The 20920-nt window shown below is 40.5% G+C and overlaps 2 protein-coding genes across 2 annotated transcripts in view; one reads left to right on the top strand and one right to left on the bottom strand.

Annotated features, from left to right (window-relative positions):
- LOC113278901 overlaps positions 1–19247 on the bottom strand; it is a 30071-nt gene extending 10824 nt beyond the window's left edge. The window contains exon 1 of the mRNA XM_026527624.1: positions 19003–19247. Within this exon, the coding sequence (XP_026383409.1) occupies positions 19003–19247 (245 nt within the window). The remainder of the gene's footprint in view (positions 1–19002) is intronic.
- A 257-nt stretch (positions 19248–19504) lies between these two features.
- LOC113278900 lies at positions 19505–20137 on the top strand. Its single transcript, XM_026527623.1, has one exon. It carries the CDS (start codon positions 19505–19507, stop codon positions 20135–20137), a length of 633 nt encoding a protein of 210 aa, XP_026383408.1.
- Positions 20138–20920: the final 783 nt, after the last annotated feature.

Genomic DNA, 20920 nt, shown 5'->3' with positions numbered 1-20920 from the left:
TGGTTTTTACAAGTGTTGTTTGGAAATTTGTGAAGGACCTATTTATACAAGTCATGAGGCGCAACCCTCATCTCTCGTAGGAAGTGGAGGAGGTGAAGTGATGGAGTAGTGGGGTCGTGTATGAGTGGTGATTGTCACACGATCACACCTTTGCCCACTTCCCTCATCACTGTTAACCGTCCACCTTTTCCTGACACGTTCTCATAATGGCGCGTTGCACGCTGTAAACCGCCAGACCAATACCCCAGTAAGTATCCCCCAGTTTGTGACATGCTTGATGTCTCGAATGAGTGGATCGTGGGACCCACTGCAGGAAATAACATACAATCTAAGTTAAATAATTAAGTTATTTAAGAAATTGATATTCATGAAATATCGTGTATGCTCGATGCATGTAATGCATCGAAAACAATCAATATGTATGAAGCATTGCTGTTTTAAAGCTTAACCGAATAAGTCGCGGATTAAGCGTCCTAAAATAGTATCACGTACAACCATCTTCGAGTAATCGTTTGGAGGCCGCATGGGCGAGCCATCACCTGGTCGATCACTCCCTGTTGAAGAGTGGCAGACGCTGATCATCGAGGTGCTTCATTAGTCGCCTAACTTTTAACCTAGGTTGTCCGACCAAGCTGGAAAAGTTGGTCGGACAAGATGGTTTACGAAATATATTTGCACCGTTGATGGAATTTTAGGGTTTTTAAGAGGTGCGCAAGCATACCTCTTTGGCTTGATCGAACTCAAGCATGGGCTTTAATTTTGGTGGGACTGACCGGGCATGCATGTAGACGGCTTGCCGGCGAGCATGTCTACACCTCTCGGTTTCACAAATATTCGATCTAGGCCGCTCAATTTGACCGACAAAGATGAGTGGTTGTGATCGATTAACGACAGAAATCCATTGCCGCAAAGGATTGAAGGCCGCGTGGCATGCCACCTTCGGGAGTGCGTTTCGAGGCGCTTGGCCATAGTTCGCCTAGGCCGGTTGGTCACACCCACAGGTGGGCCCGCGGTGATCACGTCAACATCCTTGGGACCTCTTGAGTCCATATCTACACCTTCCGTTTAGGCTGACGAAGATAGATGGACGTGATCGAACTACGACAGACATGCATTGCCGCAAACTCTAATTAGGGTTTTTAAATAGTCATGCACGCGTGACTTTGTCCAAACAGTTTGGCGAGCTATGCTTCTCCTTGGGAGAGACCGATCGTGTGGGGCCCATATTGGGATGACGGTGAACATGTGTGCACCTTCCTGATGGTCCTAGGCGCGATCTAGGCCATCCAATTATGCTGGCTAAGTTGGATAGTTGTGATCGTTCTAAGACGCTAGTAGAATTTCCGCGACCCTTTAAACCATCACGCCAGCCATGTTTCGAGCAAACGTTCATTGATCCATGGCTTTGCCATGAGAAAACTGATCAGGTAGGTGAGGAGCGGGTCCGCCAACGTGTGCGTTAGCGCTTTCCTGATCATTCGCGGGACGATCCAAGCCGTCCAACCAGGCTGGCGAAGCTGGACGGTTGTGACATTTTTAAGACTGACCTGATCCGTCTCGCTCGTTCGAGCCTTTCCAAAAACAACATGGCCACCCTATTTTAGGGCTGGCGTTCGGCGGGCGTTGGGAGTATAGCGTGGTGTTCGACCGACTAGGGCATAAGCGGGACCGCCGGTGGTCATCACAGTGATAGCCTGCTCCTATTAGGGTTCATCTAGGCTGGTTAAATCATGCGGTCAACTTGCATGGCCGTGATCGTTTCTGAGACTGATACGGACAGTCCAGATTTCCCTTAGGAAATTAAATATGCTCGATAGGGATAATATAAGCACGCAGATACGAGATTCTCTTCGTTAGAGAATGGTGTAGTCTGTACGGGTATTTCGTGCATACCTCACTATTGACACTTAGAGATTCATGTTAATCTTCTGAGAGTAACACTCAGTCATCATGCCACACCAATAATGAGTGTTCTGCTGAGAACAACACAAGAAATATTAGGAAAATCATGCATTAATTAATAATTCTATAAATTCACAGAATATTTCGGATTGTTGCTACATGCACCATTCTGGGTGAATTTTGTATATTTATTGAATTGCTTCAAATAAATAAAGCGAGAGGTTTTCTGCGCTCATCGCTTATCAAATGGATTTATCCTTTGCAGGATGTCAGCACATTAAATATGGTTTTAGAATTTTATACCTGAACTAAAATCCACCATCAACATTAAGTCCCCTACCTAACACATAATGGTTGCATTATTATGGGGTAGGCATTAGATGGTGAGAAATAAAGATAAAACTTATGAGAAAAAGTTAGATGTTACCAGGAAAGATGGGTCGTCCTGTCCTTGGAGCATGTCACGTTCAAGAGGCGTACAGGTGAGCGTTCCCCTAGCATGATGTCGGTTGTCCCCAGGTAGATTAGGCATATGGTTGTGTTAGAGCATAGCTCGGTCAACCTCGCATGCGTTGCTATCTCAAGCATGTTTGTCAATGTTAGTGATAAAAACTATAAAGTCTTGATTTATAGCCTATTATCTAAGTCTCGGATTAGGATAGGAAAAGTGTAGTTTAGCTCAAGGACTTCATGGTGATTCAACGACAATGACGAAGATCTACACCAAGGAACCGTGGAACTTCATCAACAAAAAGGTATGTGAAGACTTGAACTTATCTATCACTCGAAAGTCTATCTATTCTTCTCCTACTTCTTATGAGATAAAAGTCGTATGCTATATAGACTATATCATATACACTTGATATTTCGGCTGAGTATTCATTGCTTATTTTTTACTCGAAATCATGTCGTTTATCTTCACCTAGTGACGAAAGTCAAGAAAGTTTCAATCACTTTGGAAATTGCTCTGACGAGAAAGGTCTGTTGTTCTTCACGAATGAATATCGCCCTCTGAGAATGTTTCAATGATTGAAATGAGAGTTTAGATTATATAACCATGTATTCCTTGAACCGAAGTTTTCAAACTTTGTTGATCAAGAGAAATCGGTAGGATTGTGGAATTGTCTTGCCAAGTCCGCAGACTCAGTCTGCGAACTGATGGAAGTTCTCGACCTAGAATTTATGTTGGGATTTCCAAAACTCGTTTGTGTGCTAAGTACGCGAACCCAGTCCGCGAACTGGCGGAAGTTCTCGACCCGAGAATTTATGTTGAGTTTGGAAAAATCAACCGATTAGCTTAATTCCGCGAACTTGTTTGTGAGCTTAAGAGGTTATGATCTAAAGATGTGATCTGAACATGAAACATTAATTATTAAGGAATGCTTTATGCAAACCGTGGCTATAATGTTCATGAGCCGATTCTAATCGAATCGAATCATCTTTGTTTCAATTGTGTCTTGTGTTGTTACATAAGATCTCATAGCAATTGAACAACTCTTAACTAGTTCATTTGAGTCAATTGAACTAGTTACGGTGAAGAAGAACATGATTAATATGATATGCTCATATGGTTGACCTTTTGGGTTATCATGTTGAACCAACATACATGTACTCGTTTGGGCATGGTTTTCTCAAACCCAGTAAACGTGTACCCAAGTGTGTGTGAAAAGCTATGTCTTTCGATCTAACGGTTGAGATATATTGGCTTGAATCTAAATCAGGTTTTCATTTAACGGTGGATAGAGTTTGCTTTGTACCTAAGGCAAAACCATGATTTGAAAGGCTATATGTAGGAGACATCTAGCATTAGCAAACCTAATCCCTACACGTCTGTGTGCTACTAGTGATCTCGCTCGAGTCGATCTCCATTAACTCTTGAGTTTCTTCTCTAAAATCGAGTTAACGACTTAAAGACTTCATTGGGATTGTGAAGCCAGATCGATACTACTTTTATCGTAGTTGTGTGATCCAATCTTGCATCTTCTATCGTATGACTACAATCGATTGATTGGCTTGAGATCATGAGAGTTCTCCAATAGGCAAGAAAAGAAGTCACAAACATCTTCGTCCCACTGTTTGTGATTCCTCGACAATCCGCTTGTGTAGTCAGGAAGGATTGTAGAGAGGTGATTGATTAATCTAGGATGTTCTTCGGGAATATAAGTCTGGATTGTCAATTGGTTCATGTTACCTTGATTTTATATCTAAAGACGAAACAAAACCTAGGGTTTATCTGTGGGAGACAGATTTATCCTTTCGATAGACTTTTCTGTGTAAGACAAATTCGTTTATTATCAAGTCTGTGATTTTGGGTTGCAGCAACTCTTAGTTGTGGGTGAGATCAACTAAGGGAATCAAGTGCGTAGTATCCTGCTGGGATCAGAGGCGTAGGAGTACAACTTTACCTTGTATCAGTGGGAGATTGGTAGGGGTTCAACTATCGATCAATATGAAGTTAGCTTAGAGTAGGCTAGTGTCTGTAGCAGCTTAATACAGTGTGTATTCAATCTGGACTAGGTCCCGGGGTTTTTCTGCATTTGCGGTTTCCTCGTTAACAAAACTTCTGGTGTCTGTGTTATTTCTTATCCGCGTTATATTTTATATACTAGAAATAATACAGGTTGTGCGTTCGTGATCATCAACTTCTCTAATCCAACTTTTGGTTGTTGATTGTAGTTGACTGATCCTTGGACATTGGTCTTTGGTACCGTCCAAGTTATCTCTCTTTAATAAAGACTCGCTATTTATTTTAGCTTGAGTAGAAATCAAATCGAGAGATTGAGATATAAACTCTTTGATATATTTTTTATTGATTGAGTCTGACTGTCTAGTTGATTCTGATAAAAAGTATATTGGAGTTTGTCCATACAGATTGCTAAGAGAAATATTGGGTGGTGTTGTTAGACCCCCGCTTTTTCAATTGGTATCAGAGCAGGAAAATACGTTAAAGATATCATCAATCTGTGTTTGTAGCGATCTGACTCTATGGACAAGAGTAGTATCTCTGATAAATGCGTCACCGGTAATAAATATTCTCTCTCGTTGAAATATATTAATGAGAAAATCTATTCTATCTCGAATATAGAAAAACCTGGTGGGTTGACGAGATAGACAAATCTTGACATGGATGCTCCTGTTTTCTCCTCGAAAGAGACCAGTTCCTCAAATGAATGGGATACAGCTGAAAAGAGTAGATTGATTCTAAACCTGATTAGAATTCAAACTGTTAAATTGAAACAGTTAAAGCTCCAATCAATGATCTTCTTGATATTGTAAAAGATTGCAAAGTCCATGGTAATGCTGAAGATCAATCTCTTGAGAGCATCCTCGAAAAAGATGCCTTGGATATTGAACGCCGTTTGAATAAACTCTATGTTCAAGGTTGTTCAAAGCAATCTAATATATCAGGAACTTCTGATGTATTGCGTTCGGAAGTAAAAACAGATGTTCCCAATTTTTCCACCAAACTTGGGTCAGTCTGTAAAAGTGACAAATCTTCTGATCAAAAGGTATGTCTTGTTTGTGAGACCAAGAGTTCTGTTAGACAAAAGAGAAACTCTAAGTTGAATAAAGACTCCTTGGTTCAACTACAACACACTCTAGATTTGATTCTCAAAAGTGTGACTGACACCCGTATGATTGAGCCAATTGGCTTTCGCACCTATCCTGTTTATGTAACCAGGAAAGTCAGTACTGTGAGTTCCTCCAATGTCCAAAGGCAGAATAGACGTCTTAATAAAAATCGTCCGAAGGAAGTTCAATGCCGTATCTCTAAAAGAAACGATGTTCCTATTGAGAAAGTCATCCCAGAAGAAAGAAAAATTGATGAGATAAGAAATGATATTAAAGAGGTAATTGTAAGATACAAATAGCTTGTCAACGGTTTATCCTCTTCGTCTTGTCAAGACTCTTCTGGTACTATGTCTCGTATTTTGATGACAACAAATTCTATGATAATTTCTCGTGTCATACAAGATTCCTCTCTAAGACTAAGAGGAAAAACAAACTTAACCGAAAACAAAAAACTCTTAATGAGTCTGTGGCTCGTACTTGTGCTAATTAATCACAAGTTGGAGAGCTTACTCATATAAACCCTGTTGAGTAAGTACGTGTTAAAACAAGTATACTTGTTGCTTGCATCTGTTAAAGTTAGGATATTTTCTTATCGTCCATAGCAAAACTTATGATTGACAGATCCTCTAAGAACAAGTATTGGTTAATTCAAAAGTTTTTGTTGCATGAAATCGTCTTTGTGTTCAAGTCATGTTTTCAAACTTTAAGGGATTTATTTTTCAATGGGTTTTCGTCGTACTCGAACGGATTTAGTTCTGGCCCGAGTCAACAATTTATTTGAAACCCTAAATTGTTGTACCCAAGGATAAATACCCAACCTCTTAGGGTTACAAGTCACGTTCGTGTACTTCGGGTAGCTTTGGTGTTTTGAGAATGTCTTCCTCCTCTTCTTGCTATGGCGGTTTTGGAAAAGGATTCCTTGACAATTTCAGGTTGATTCCAAGAAGAAGAGAACTCTTGTAGATGAAGATCATCCCAATGCCTCATGCTTCTTTGCGTATTCTCATAGAGATGCTGAAAATGATGATATGATCTCTGCTGAAGTTGTTCATGACTTTCTTAAGTACTTTGGGGAAACAAAACTGCAGCTTGTTGATACTCTTAAAGGTCTTGATAAAGTGAAAACCGAGTTGGAAAAGGTTGTGTCTGACCTTGGTCTCATAAAATCTCAAATCAATGATCCTCGTAAAGAGAATCATCTCTCTGATGACGCAGAGAAGGCTGTCGTTCACAAGTCGGAAGACTCCTTGTCCTGTGAGGATCTTGTATTGGCCATATCCCTCTTTCGCGGTCAGGGAAACGACGGAGTCTGATTCTCTCTAGCTTGTTTCTTTAGATGCCTAGTATGTCTTATTTTTGGATTAGATGGAAGAATAACTAGTGCTTTGAATAGCGATGATTGTGAATACACATAGCTATTTTTGTTTCATCTTCTTATGTTATTTTTTTTAGGTTTATTGGTATTAAATTCTAAAAATATTTGGAGGATGATGATTTCTTGGTTTGTTATATTGCAATATTTTTATGGGATATGTATTGTTTGCGTCCGTGAACTTGAAGGTCCCATATTGCGGTCAAAAGTAAAGTCGTCCATGAATTGGTATTCGTATTGGACGAATGGACTTTTGACATATACAAAATTTATGCCTATGCAATCATGTAATTGATGGAAAATAGGATTAAATCTTTTGTATGACAAGGATAAAGTCATTTATGTTGTTATGCATGTAATGATGCAAAGATATAATAGATCCTTGTTTGTTATCCACGGTATTGATCTTCATTGATCCATCTTGCTATGTTTTACCTTGAAGGCTCCATCGTGTGCCTTATGTTGAGCACCTTACAACTAAGTCGATTAACCTTGGCTTTGTTGGTTGTTCCGTAAGATGTTATATGTTGAGCATTAGGAACTAAATTAATCAACTAGTTTGGTTATTTAGTTTTGTAGTCCATAAGTTTTTCTTTCTTATGTTGAGTACATGTACAATTAAGGTTGTCATGTCTTATGATAATCTTAGTCGGGGTTCCATAATCTCTTATGTTGAGCCCAAAATAATTAAATTGATTACCTCGGTGATTAGTTTGGTTATTTTTTTGTATTCCGGTTAGATTAATTATAGGTTCTCTTGTAATTAATCTAATTGAGTTTTCATATATTCCACAAGTTCTTGTGTTGAGTATATGAAAGGCTACACTATCATGTTATATTGGTTAATATAGTCGTGTATTCTGTAAGGTTTTCCTTATGTTGAGTACTTGAACGATTAAGTTAGTCACCTCCACATGATTAACTTAGTCGTAGCCTGTTTCTCTGTGAGTTTACTTATGTTGAGCACTTTCAATTAAATTGATCACTTTTGTGGTTTTGATTTAATTGCGTATTCTAATTAGAATACTCATGGGTTTACTTGTGAGTATTTTGGTTGAGTTTTGGATATAAAAAATCATTCACATGGTTTTTGGTGTCCAAATAAAAATCCTTCTTTTCTTTCGAAATTAAGGTCGCTCTTGTTGTTCCTTTGGGAATGACATCAAATGGGGGAGAGTTCTTTTGAACTTGTGCTTAATGGTAATATCTTGCGGGGAGTGCGGCTGTGGAATTTTATAGGGGTTATATTGCGTCTTAAAACTCCTTGATGAATGCTGTTAGCTTCGGCTATAAGATTGCATCTAAATTAAGATGATATGTTGTCTCTCTTTTGGTCATGAAATGTCTCTTCTGGAAATTTGTTTATGAACCCGTTCTTGTACCTTTGCTAATTTTATTGACAAAAAGAGGGAGAAATATTGTAGGTCACACTACAAATACATATGGTTTTCGGATCATTGTGTAGGGGGAGTGGTTTCCATGATCGAGATGGAGTATTGACTAAGGGGGAGTGATACATATCACCATAGTATTATTGTTAAAGTCGTGATGCAATTGGAATTTGATGTTCATAATAATACTATGACACTGTATAATAATGATCGAGAATCTCGATTTCTCTCATTGTTATAGCTACGGATCTTCAACAACGGTGATACTAAACTTACAATCTTTGGGATCATTGGAGTACTTGGAAGGACGAATATTTCAAGGAACGTTGAAGATTGGACTATGGAATAGGAGCCACTAAAGTTTATCTTTTTTATATTCCATATGTATTAATAGTTTTGTCACTAAAATTGACAAAGGGGGGGATTGTTAGAGCATAGCTCGGTCAACCTCGCATGCGTTGCTATCTCAGGCATGTTTGTCAATGTTAGTGATCAAAACTATAAAGTCTTGATTTCTAGCTTATTAGCTAAGTTTCAGACTAGGATAGGAAAAGTGTAGTTGAGCTCAAGGACTTCATGGTGATTCAAAGACAACGACGAAGATCTACACCAAGGAACCGTGGAACTTCATCAACAAAAAGGTATGTGAAGACTTGAACTTATCTATCACTCTAAAGTCTATCTATTCATCTCCTACTTCTTATGAGACAAAATTCGTATGCTATATAGACTAGATCATATATAATTGATATTTCGAGCTAAGTATTCATTGCTTATCTTTTACTCGAAATCATGTGGTTTATCTTCACCTAGTAACGAAAGTCATGAAAGTTTCAATCACTTTGGAAATTGCTCTGACGAGAAAGGTCTGTTGTTCTTTACGACTGAATATCGCCTTCTGAGAATGTTTCAATGATTGAAATAAGAGTTTAGATTATATAACCATGTATTCCTTGAACCGAAGTTTCAAACTTTGTTGATCAAGATAAATCGGTAGGATTGGGGAATTGGCTTGCCAAGTCCGCGAAACCAGTCCACAGACTCAGTCCGCGAACTGACGGAAGTTCTCGATCGAGAATTTCTACTAGGATTTCCAAAACTCGTTTGTGTGCTAAGTCCGCAAACTGGCGGAAGTTGTCGACCCGAGAATTTATGCTGAGTTTGGAAAACTCAACCGATTAGTTTAATCCGCGAACTTGTTTGTGAGCTTAAGAGGTTATGATCTAAAGATCTTCTCTGAACATGAAACATTAATTATTAAGGAATGCTTTATGCAAACCGTGGCTATAATGTTCATGAGCCGATTCTAATCGAATCGAATCGAATCATCTTTGTTTCAATTGTGTCTTGTGTAGTTACATAAGATCTCATAGCAATTGAACAACTCTTAACTAGTTCATTTGAGTCAATTGAACTAGTTATGGTGAAGAAGAACATGATTAATATGAGATGCTCATATGGTTGACCTTTTGGGTTATCATGTTGAACCAACATACGTGTACTCGTTTGGGCATGGTTTTCTCAAACCCAGTAAACGTGTACCCAAGTGTGTGTGACAAGCTATGTCTTTCGATCTAATGGTTGATAGATATTGGCTTGAATCTAAATCATGTTTTCATCTAACGGTGGATAGAGTTTTCTTTGTACCTAAGGCAAAACCCTGATTTGAAAGGCTATATATAGGAGACATCTAGCATTGAGCAAACCTAATCGCCACACGTCTGTGTGCTACTAGTGCTCTCGCTAGAGTCGATCTCCATTAACTCCTGAGTTTCTTCTCTAAACTCGAGTTAACGACTTAAAGACTTCATTGGGATTGTGAAGCCAGACCGATACTAATTTTATCGTAGTTGTATGATCTGATCTTGCATCTTCTATCGTACGAGTATAATCGATTGATTGGCTTGAGATCGTGAGAGTTCCCCGATAGGTAAGATAAAGAAGTCACAAACATCTTTGTCTTACTGTTTGTGATTCCTCAACAATCCGCTTGTGTAGTCAGGAAGGATTGTAGAGAGGTGATTGATTAATCTAGGTTGTTCTTCGGGAATATAAATCTGGATTGTGAATTGGTTCATGTTACCTTGATTTTATATCTAAAGACAGAACAAAACCTAGGGTTTATCTGTGGGAGACATATTTATCCTTTCGATATACTTTTCCGTGTGAGACAGATTCGTTTATTATCAAGTCTGTGATTTTGGGTTGCCGCAACTCTTAGTTGTGGGTGAGATCAGCTAAGGGAATCAAGTGCGCAGTATCCTGCTGGGATCAGAGGCGTATGAGTACAACTGTACCTTGTATCAGTGAGAGATTGGTAGGGGTTCAATTATAGATCAGTCTGAAGTTAGCTTGGAGTAGACTAATGTCTGTAGCGGCTTAAAACAGTGTGTATTCAATCTGGACTAGGTCCCGGGGTTTTTCTGCATTTGCGGTTTCCTCGTTAACAAAACTTCTGGCGTATGTGTTATTTCTTTTCCGCATTATATTTTATATAATAGAAATAATACAGGTTGTGCGTTCGTGATCATCAACTTCTCTAATCCAACTTTTGGTTATTGATTGTAGTTGACTGATCCTTGGACATTGGTCTTTGGTACCGTCCAAGTTATCTCTCTTTGATAAAGTCTCGTTATTGATTTTAGCTTGAGTAGAAATCAAATCGAGAGATTGAGCTATAAACTCTTTGATATATCTTTTTATTGATTTAGTCTGACTATCTAGTTGATTCTCATAAAAAGTATATTGGAGTTTGTCCATACATATTGCTAAGCGAAATATTGGGTGGTGTTGTTAGACCCCCGCCTTTTCAGGTTGGTTGGATTCTCAAACTATTCATGACGAGGTCGTAATCCTCGAATCTGATGAGGACTAGCCCTATCATGAGTAGTATCCTTAAAAGTATGCTGAAGCAATTTCTGAAAAAGATGTTGAAGCAGCTCCCAAAGAGAACGTTGATTTAGCTTCCAGAGCGAACGTCGAGGCGGCTCCTGGAGAGAGCGTTGAAGCAGCTTCTGGATCGAAAGTTGAGGCGTCTCCTGGAGAGAGCGTTGAAGCAACTTCTGGAGCGAACGTCGAAGCGGGTCCTGGAGAGAGCATTGAAGCAGCTTCTGGAGCGAACGTCGAAGAGGGTCCCAGAGAGAGCATTGAAGCTTCTTCTGGAGCGAACGTCGAAGTGGGTCCCGGAGAGAGCGTTGAAGCAGCTTCTGGAGCGAACGTCAAAGCGGGTCCCGGAGAGAGAATTGAAGCAGATTCTGGAGCGAACGTCAAAGCGGGTCTCAGAGAGAGCGTTGAAGCAGCTTCTTATGGAGAGAGAGCTGAAACGCCTTCTTCTGGAGAGAGGTGAAGTGCCTTCTTCTAGAGAGAGTTGAAGCACCTTCTTCTGGAGAGAGCTGAAGCGCCTTCTTCTTGAGAGAGCGTTGAAGCGGCTTCTTCTGGAGAGAGTGTTGAAGCGACTTCTTTTTCAGTTTGACTTCCCCTTGCGAATTACATGCTTCTTGATTGACCATCTATCTTGTGTTGAAAAAGTCCTTGACTGACGGCGCAGGAACTTCATGTTGATCGTCCCCAAGCGTGATTTATATAGTTCTATCTTGTATGGTCGGTGGGTTTACCATAATAAAGATATTGCCATCTCTCCTCCGTGACTCTATTACTTCTCCATGGGAAAATAAAATATGCAGAAGTTCGGATAACCTCTGTCCGTAGTGGTTGTTGCTATGGTGAAGCTCGGGATTGGCAGTCTTCATATAGTGGTAGAGCTTGTCTCGTTATTAGAGGGAAAAGCTAATGATGGAACCGATAGCTTCCCTGATGTTGCCTCATGGAATGAAAAATAGGGAGACAGTCCCCTGCCCACGAGTATCTACTGAGCCTTCGACTTGATAGACGTTGTCACGCTGGGTTCATGAGGTCGTCTTTACGTCTGCATTGCGTTTCATAGACGTCCAAGAACATCACTGGTCTTTGACAACACGTCTGCTCTCTTGAGTATATCCTCGTATTTGGACATCTTGGAATCATAATGATAGCGTGCTTGCATCTCTCTAAATTCACCATCTTTGAGATGGGAAGTGCTAAGCAGTCCCCAGTCACACTCCTTCTCCATTATCATCTTTGGATCGTGTCTTTGAGGAGTAGGGAAATTCCTCTTAAGTCCCAGGTGCAATCTCCTCTGGTAACTACTTCTTCTACGGGAGACACTCTGAAATAGTCTCTCATTGATGTTTCTGCCGTCGATACAGATATGAAATATCTTGGACATTGTTTATCATTGTGGCAGTCGTGCATGTGGTACTGGAGTTGGAGTTGGCGATTTTGGACGCGCATGATGTTGTATCTTGGAGGTTTTCCTCTTGTTGCTTCAGCGAAACTGCTTACAGAAGGCCAAAGGTTGTATTGCATGTTGGTGAAATGTATGCTTCCACGAACATCATGAGGCTCTTCATTACTGGAAGGCTTGTTCTTTCTAGCAAGGAAGGTGTTGTCGCAGCTGAGCATTTAACAGCTTCACGGAGTTCAGAGGATGTCTGAAAGCGCAGGTTCTTCGACAAATCACGATAGACAGGTACCATCCTATTGATGCACAATTACACCACTTGTTGCTCAGTCACATTTGGATCGTGACCCTCCAGTTCCTGAATTCGGAACCTCTTGACATAATCATTTGGATGTTCGTTGTTTCGCTGAAGCATTCCTCTTAAGTCTGATAGAGTGATTCGCCCAAGCTGTGGATTCTTTCTCGACATGATGATGCATACATCGTTATCTTCTTGAGGCTTCTCCCTTGAGGTGTCGGCTCCAGTAGATCCGAAGACTTCCCAGGCTCGCTCTCGTCCGGGCTGACATAATAGGCGAACCCTTTATGATGATTTTGAGATGACAATATTCGTTGAATCTTCCGAAACGCTTCCTGTTGTAGTGCGGTCCAGATGAAACTTTCTCATTTCTTCAGCAAGGGGGTGAATGAAGCAACAAGCTGGGCTAAACCAGGTATAAATATGTAGTTCACCTTGCCAATGAATCTTTGGAGTTCCTTCATAGTTCGCAGAGGCAACATCGTGAGGATAACTTGGATCTTGGATGGGTCCACTTTGATTCCCTTAGCAGTCACCTTTCGAACACTTGTCGTAAGACTCCTGTGTGGGACGCCCGAGCTTTTGATTTGACTACTATATCATCCACGTAGTCTTCGACTTGCTTATGCATCATGTCGTGGAAGATTGCCGCCATAGCGCGTTGATACGTTGCACCGGCATTAACCAAATGACATTACAATATAATAAAAATTTCTGAGAGGAGTTTGAAAAGTTGTCTTACTCGCGTCATGCTCATACATCCTTATATGATTGTAGCCTCTATATCCATCCATGAAGGAGAACATGCCGTGTCCGCTGGTGGCATCCACTAACATGTCGATGTTAGGTAGAGGAAAATCATCTTTGGGGCAGCATCTGTTCAAGTCTCTGAAATCCACACAACACCTGATCTGTCTATTTTTCTTTTTTACCGGAACCACATTAGCCAATCAGGTTAGATGATGAATGGGTTTGATGAAGCCAACAGCTAGCAACTTCTGAATCTTAGCCTTGATTTGCTCTTTTTGGGGCTCAACCAAATTAAAAAAAATAGAGAATTTTGGCAAAATCGCATTTTTGGGCTACTCTCTATTCGGTAGTTTTATGAACTATCTTGACTACCGATTATGGTAGGATATCAGCAAAGAGGTCTACTGTATAATCGGAAATCAGGATAACTTCATTTCCTACCGATTATAGGCTCAACCAAAATTCAAAAAACAGAGGATTTTTGCAAAATCGCATTTTGGGGCAACTCTATATTCGGTAGTTATATGAACTATTTTGACTACCGAATATGGTTGGATATTTGCAAAGAGTGCCACTGTATAATCGGAAGTCAGTATCACTTCATTTCCTACCGACTATAGGCTCAACCAAAATTCAAAAAATAGAGAATTTTTGCAAAATCTCATTTTGGGGCTACTCTATATTCAGGAGTTAAATAATCCAAATTCACTACCGATTATGGTAGCATTTTTGCCAAAGGTCTAGTTTAATCGGGGGTCAAGATAACTGTATTTACTGCCGATTATAGGATAATCAAAATTCAAAAGATAAAGGATTTTATTTTGGGGATACTTTATATTTGGAAGTTATATAGACTATATTGACTCCCGATTGCGTATTAACTTCCCGATTGTAGAGTTATCTACCGATTGTAAAGGGTAGTTTGGGCATTACAAAAACGGGAAATAAGGATGGCTACATTTTACATTTGGGTGACCTTTTGTGTCTTTTTGTGTCGCCCCTAATTCTTTTGCGGTCGCCCCTAAATACGCCAGGTAAAAAAGGAAGACAAACAACATGTTATTATCTGTCCCTCATAGCCACATCATATATTGTCCCACATCAAAACTTTATCCGTGGAAACACACAATTACTCGTCCACGTTGCTTCACAAATATTTCGATTTGATAATTACGATAGGAACTGTCCTTACCTAGTTTAGAACGATTTTTTAGGGACCATGGTTTTTTTGAGGGACCATGATTTTATTAGGCCACCTTCCCTATAGTTATAAGGGAAAAGCGCTTAAATGACTAACCTACCCTTAACCTAATTTAATTTAAAATCAACCTAATAACCATATATATATATATATATATAACCACCACCTCCTACCACCACCACCAACCACCACCGCCGATTACCACCACTACCACCTCTGATTATCACCACCACCAACCACCGATTACCACCACCACCTCCGGTTACCACCACCACCAACCACCGCCACCTCTATATATATAGCTTAATTTAAATCATTAACAAAGATATTCTCACCAACCCATTACTTGTCATTTGTTTTTGGTTGAAAAAATGAGAAGTAATCATCAGAATGAGTTGAAAATGGAAGTTGCAAAGAGGTTTAATGGAGGTTTTTTTTCCAGAGAAAGGTTCGGTTACGTCGCAAAAAAAAAGTCTCAGCCGAATTTTTAGTTCGATTACGTCGCAAAACGTTCGGTTTCGTTGCAAAAAGTTCGGTTATCACGAATTAACTTTTTCTTAACCGAACTCAGAGTTCAGTTGATTCGCAAAAAATAATTTTAACCGAACTCCTTGTATTAGAACAACACAAGTCCATAAGTTCGGTTCCTTCGCAAAATAAGGATATCACCGAACTTTAGTTTACGAAAATAATGAGAAGTCCAAAAGTTCGCTTCGTTCGCAAAAATGTTAAGTTTTTACTTTAACCGAACTTCACTCTGATATTGAGTTCGGTTAGATATGATGTTGGGTAAAAGTTTGCGAACCAACCGAACTTCTTACACTTGGTATAAATTTGTTTTACGTAAAGTTCGGTTAGATAGTTTGTTGGTATGAAGTTTGCGAACCAACCGAACTATGTACACTTGGTAAAATCTTATGTTCCCATAAAGTTCGGTTAGATATTGTATGCGAACCAACAGAACTTCTAGACCCTAAAGTTCGGTAACATTGCGGGAAAACCGAACATTACTTTGTAAATCCTATAAACAAAGTTCGGTAACATGTTTGTTAACCGAACGACTAAAAACCTCCATTAATGAGCGAGTTCGGTAACCTGCATGTTTGGAAAAAGTAACCGAACTACACTTTCAGATGTGTTCGGTTACATGTTCTTCACATAAGGTAACCGAACAAGGCCAAATCTACTTCAAAAATTTACATTTTTTTGAAAATTCGGAGCAATTCAACCAACATTATCTAAGTTTGAAGCATACCTGGGTACCCAAATACTCTTCCTCTGGTTTTGTTCGGTTACATGATTCAGATGAGCCATCAATTGAATCATCACTTGAATACTCAAGCTTAGTGAACTCAATTTTTTATTTTTTTCCATGTTTTTCTTCTTCATTTTCTCTAACTTTACTAGGGCTGCACAAGACCCGTCCACGATACCCAAACCCACCCGTACCCGCTAAACCCGTGGGTTTTTAGTCCATACCCGCCCACTGTGGGTGCGGGGTTGGTTATGGAAGAAAAAACCGTTGTCTGTGGGTGCGAGGTTGGTTTAAGATAATACCCGCCCATACCCTCCCAAAAAACCCGCAGATTATATACCATTAGATAAAACTAGTCCTAGCCGTCCATTATGAAACCCTAATACTAGTAGACAGGATAACTGATAACCCTCATTCACTTTCTACACTCTTCTCTCCGTTCAGCCTCTCCTCTTCTTCCTCCTCAGTTCTTCTTCTTCACTTACGAACGACAATTACCAGAAATCTTCACCAGAAATCGACAACAACAACTTCAAATCTTCACCAGAAATCAACAACAATCGAAAAATCAACAGATTCAACACTTAATCTTCATCTGTGAACTTCCTAGTTATGAATATTTTGGGGGTTTTAGTTTTTTTTCTCACTTAATCAAGGATAATAGAAGTTAATCTAAATACTTGAATATAAAGCGGGTTTAAACCCGTTTAAACCCATACCCGCCCAGCCCGTAACGGGCGGGTAACAAAACCCGCCCGTTGTTTGTGGGTGCGGGGTTGGTTATGAAAAAACCGCAGTCTGTGGGTGCGAGGATGATTTTAGATTATACCCGCCCATACCCGCCCATGTGCAGCCCTAAACTTTACTCAATAATTTTACTTCTTTTTAAGAAAACCCATCTGATTTTTTAATCTAACTAATTATATTTAATTTAATCATTTCACTAATGATTATACTAACTAATATTAACACTAACTAATCATTACCCAAAATTAATCAGGAGGGTAGTTTAGGTATTAATATAAATATCTAGATAAGGGGTGACCTAGATTTACTTCTAAATGTCTTACTTGTATGCACATAATCCATCTCTCGACACGTGTCCAAAGATCTATACGTGGAAGGCATGCAGACCACTATACCAAGGGGCACTGAAACTACGAACCACCGAGAAGTAGGGAAAGATGCCCTAAACGTTACTTTACCCAATCTCAAGGATAACTCAAAGATCGACGATAGGGGTTAAACATACTGACATGGGTGTGATGGGACCTGCAGACAGCTGACTGTCGCACGCAGACGACCCAACCACCCACATTAAATGCCCTAACCATAAGGTACGTGTCAAGATATCTAAGGAAGAGAAGGCATCGATCCAGCGGTATCAACAACAGTCGCTGGGGGCATCGGTTCGGAACGAAGACACCAGCGGGATTGGCACATAGAACAAAAAGATAAGATTTCAACGGTCTCTGACAAGAGACCCCGCATATTTTTCCTATAAATACCCTCCTCCTCTGAGAGACAAGGGGGCGACCAATCTGTAAGAGTGAAGAGAGACCTAGGAGAGAGAAATAGGAAGAGTAACTATGATTTCCATTTCCTCCATTATCGTATTTCACTTAAAGTCATTCGAATTCATATGTAACCCTTCAACGCATAGTGAAACTCAACACCCCGTGGATGTAGGCCTTAGTGCTGAACCACGTAAATCTCTGTGTTATTTACATTTCAACATCGTATTTACATTTTATTACTTATATCTGAATCGGTCATGCTTCGTAACCCTGTGGGATGATTGATCTAACTTAATCTCGACTAGACAATGACGATTCCGAAGAATCTGAGTCGATGAGTCATCGTGTTTATGCTATTTATAACTTTCATATTGTGTATAACGTCTTTCAGTTATGAATGCGAACATTGTTTGTGGAAACGTGGATGCCCTCGTGATTTATGTGTTCACAATCTGGCGCTAGAAACAGGGACTTTGTCCCGGTAAAAGATTTATCTTTCCTGTGATTTTTGAGCCTTTGATACTATTCCTCGTGAAATAGTATCTCAGACGGTTTATTCTAACTTCTTTATGGCCACCTTTAAAGGCCTTAGCAATTCTATAAGAGTTTTACGCTGATTCTTCTACAAGAATTTTACACTGATTTTTCCATAAGAGTTTTACGCTGATTCTTCTACAAGAATTTTACACCGATTTTTCCATAAGAGTTTTTCTACAAACTTCGTTTACGGACTTGTAAAAACAGCAGATCTGTTTCCTAGGATTTGTCTTCTCTGTTTTAAGGTAACAGATCTGCCATCTGTCCTTTTAAATACCGAATCTGTCGACTTTGAGTGTTGAAACCGCAGATCTGGTACCTTTGCTGTTTAAAACAAACAGATCTGCCAACCATTATCGTTTAAAACCGCAGATCTGTCGTATTAGGATGTTAGAACACATTTAAAACTCCCTCGTGTTATTCTTAGAGCTTCACGATGGATCGAAGTAATCAAGAAAATCCAATACCTCTGAAGAGGGGAGTAATAGCTGGAATATCTTTTTCGTACCTTCGGTGTCGTGATCGCCCACACATAAGTTTAACTATGCTAACAAAACCGTTGCGGTCCCCTTTTCCCTCGACTGCTTATCGTCTTTTGCAGGAATCTGACATGGAGAAAGTCAAAGAGGTAGGTAAAGTAAAGTCCCCATCAAAATAAACGCTGAGGACCACTCCAGTTGTGACCCGCAGTAAGCAGAAGGGTGAGAAGGCAAAGACAACGACCCAGAAGGTGGACACAGCTTAGATCACCTCACCAATGAACGCCAGCACGATAGCAGCGGCAGTGGTCAAATCCCTTGCGGCACAGGCTGATAAGACCAATCTAGCAACGGGATCACGCGTTCATGAGCAACGTGAAGGGTTCGCAGAATCAACAATGCATCTGGCAGCCTTCATAATGCCGCAGAAAAATGATCAAAAACAGACCATTCCAACCACTCATCCATTGCTAACGATGAATCAACCCATCGTAACACAAGGAGAGCCACCGATGAGGGATATCGATCCCCCCGCCCCCCAAATCCATAAAATCGACGAAGGTCGAACCATGGCGGTTGGAGGGAAGGGACAGGTCGGGACACCAAACCAAGGATCGAATCATTCCTCCCAATTGATGGCAGAGCTCGAATAACTAAAGAAGAATCAGAGATCATACGCAGAAGCAGTGCCATTACTGGCTAGAGAAAACCAGGAGCTCAAAGATAAGATGGCGAACCAGCATGACGAAGCTAATTCAAAAGCACCAGAGCCAAATCACGATCGAAGAATGGTCGTAACAAACGAAGCCAATCCCGAGCCCTTGAACCGAGGACACATCAGGGGAAACCGATCGTCAGACCAATAATGTGTTACCAAAGACTCGGATTACTTCGATAGTAATGATCGAAGACCAGGGCAATCCGAAGCAATAGTCGGCCATCACCGTGCGATGGAAGATCTTCGCGCTGAAATGATGGCAGAGATCAAGCAGCTGAAGGCCAGGCAAGGAGGTGGAAGATTAGAGGAAGTCATGAGAGAAGCTAATACTACTCCTCTAGTCCCAAGCTTATCCAAAGATGAAATCCCCAAGAGATGTCCGATCCCAGCATTTGAATGCTACGATGGATCCAGCGATCCCGCGGCCCATCTTCGGTATTACAACCGTATGTTGGCCCGATGGGATCAGGACGACGTGGTACTCTGTAGATATTTCCTTTCACGATTGAAGAGATCGGCTCTGTCCTGGTTTGATAACCTACCTCCCAACTCCATCGGATCATATGAGCAACTCACCGAAATTTTTTTAAGAACTTACATGTATAACAAGGCTGTCCACGCTGGGATGGACAAGTTATTCTCATTAGCCATAAGATACAAGGAGACGACCAGAAAATACACGGATAGATGGCATAAGATATGCCAGGCTATAGGGAATGTGGACCCAGTGGTCAGCATTAACTGCTACAAGTGGGGTTTAGACAGGATGAGCCCGTTGTTTGTCGAGATTCATGGGAGAGTACCCACGACGGAAGGGGATCTTCGAGTAATCATCGAAAAACACGCCAAGTTGGAAGAAATCTAATGAGAAAATCTGAGGGACCATGCTCAAAGATCTCATCGAACTAACTCCACAGAGCAGGCCAGCGGATCGAAAAGAAGTTCAATCGAACGCCCATACGAAGATAGGAGAGGAAGAAGAGAAGGTCCTCGAAACGATGATCGAAGATTCAGAGATCAAGTCTACACGAAGCTAAACACAAGTTACGCTCGAATCTTAAAAGAAATTAAGGGTCGAGAAAACTTGGAATGGCCATGGTAAAAAGGAAAGCAACCCCCAAAATCCGAAAAATTGAAGGAATACTGCGACTACCACTGTTTCAATGGGCACCCAACCGAGAAGTGCAAGAACTTGAAGATAATGGTCCAAAAGCTTATCGACAGCGGAGAACTGAAGCAATACATAAGGAAGGAAGAAGCAGATGACAGGTCGAAACGAAGCAAACAATTTCAACTTCCTGAAGGCAATCGAACACTAAACACCATTTCGTGTTTGGAAGCCGCTGGACCATCATTAACAGCGCAGATTGGAAAAAGGCTGAGAAAGCAATTCGAAGACTACTGCGAGCTGTACAAGATCGATGGGGTAGAGATAGACGATCACGAGCAATATATGGATGCACCGATCACTTTCGAGGAAGATGATATGGAGGAAGACATGTAGGATCACAATGATCCTTTGATCCTCACACTGCCCATAGCAGGGTGCAACATCAAGAAGATCCTCATTGACGGAGGAAGTTCAGTCAACGTCTTGTTCTATGATACGTTCAAACGAATGGAGCTAAACGGCGAACAACTGATATCT

The sequence above is a fragment of the Papaver somniferum genome, chromosome 5 (assembly GCF_003573695.1).
Source record: "Papaver somniferum cultivar HN1 chromosome 5, ASM357369v1, whole genome shotgun sequence".
Classification (NCBI taxonomy): Eukaryota; Viridiplantae; Streptophyta; class Magnoliopsida; order Ranunculales; family Papaveraceae; genus Papaver; species Papaver somniferum.
The sequence above is the reverse complement of the archived record's forward strand: the minus strand, read 5'-3'. Positions and strand labels throughout refer to the sequence as shown.

Coding starts and splice junctions, on each gene's coding strand:
- LOC113278900 (XM_026527623.1), top strand. CDS start 19,505: ATGGAAGATCTTCGCGCTGAAATGATGGCAGAGATCAAGCAGCTGAAG.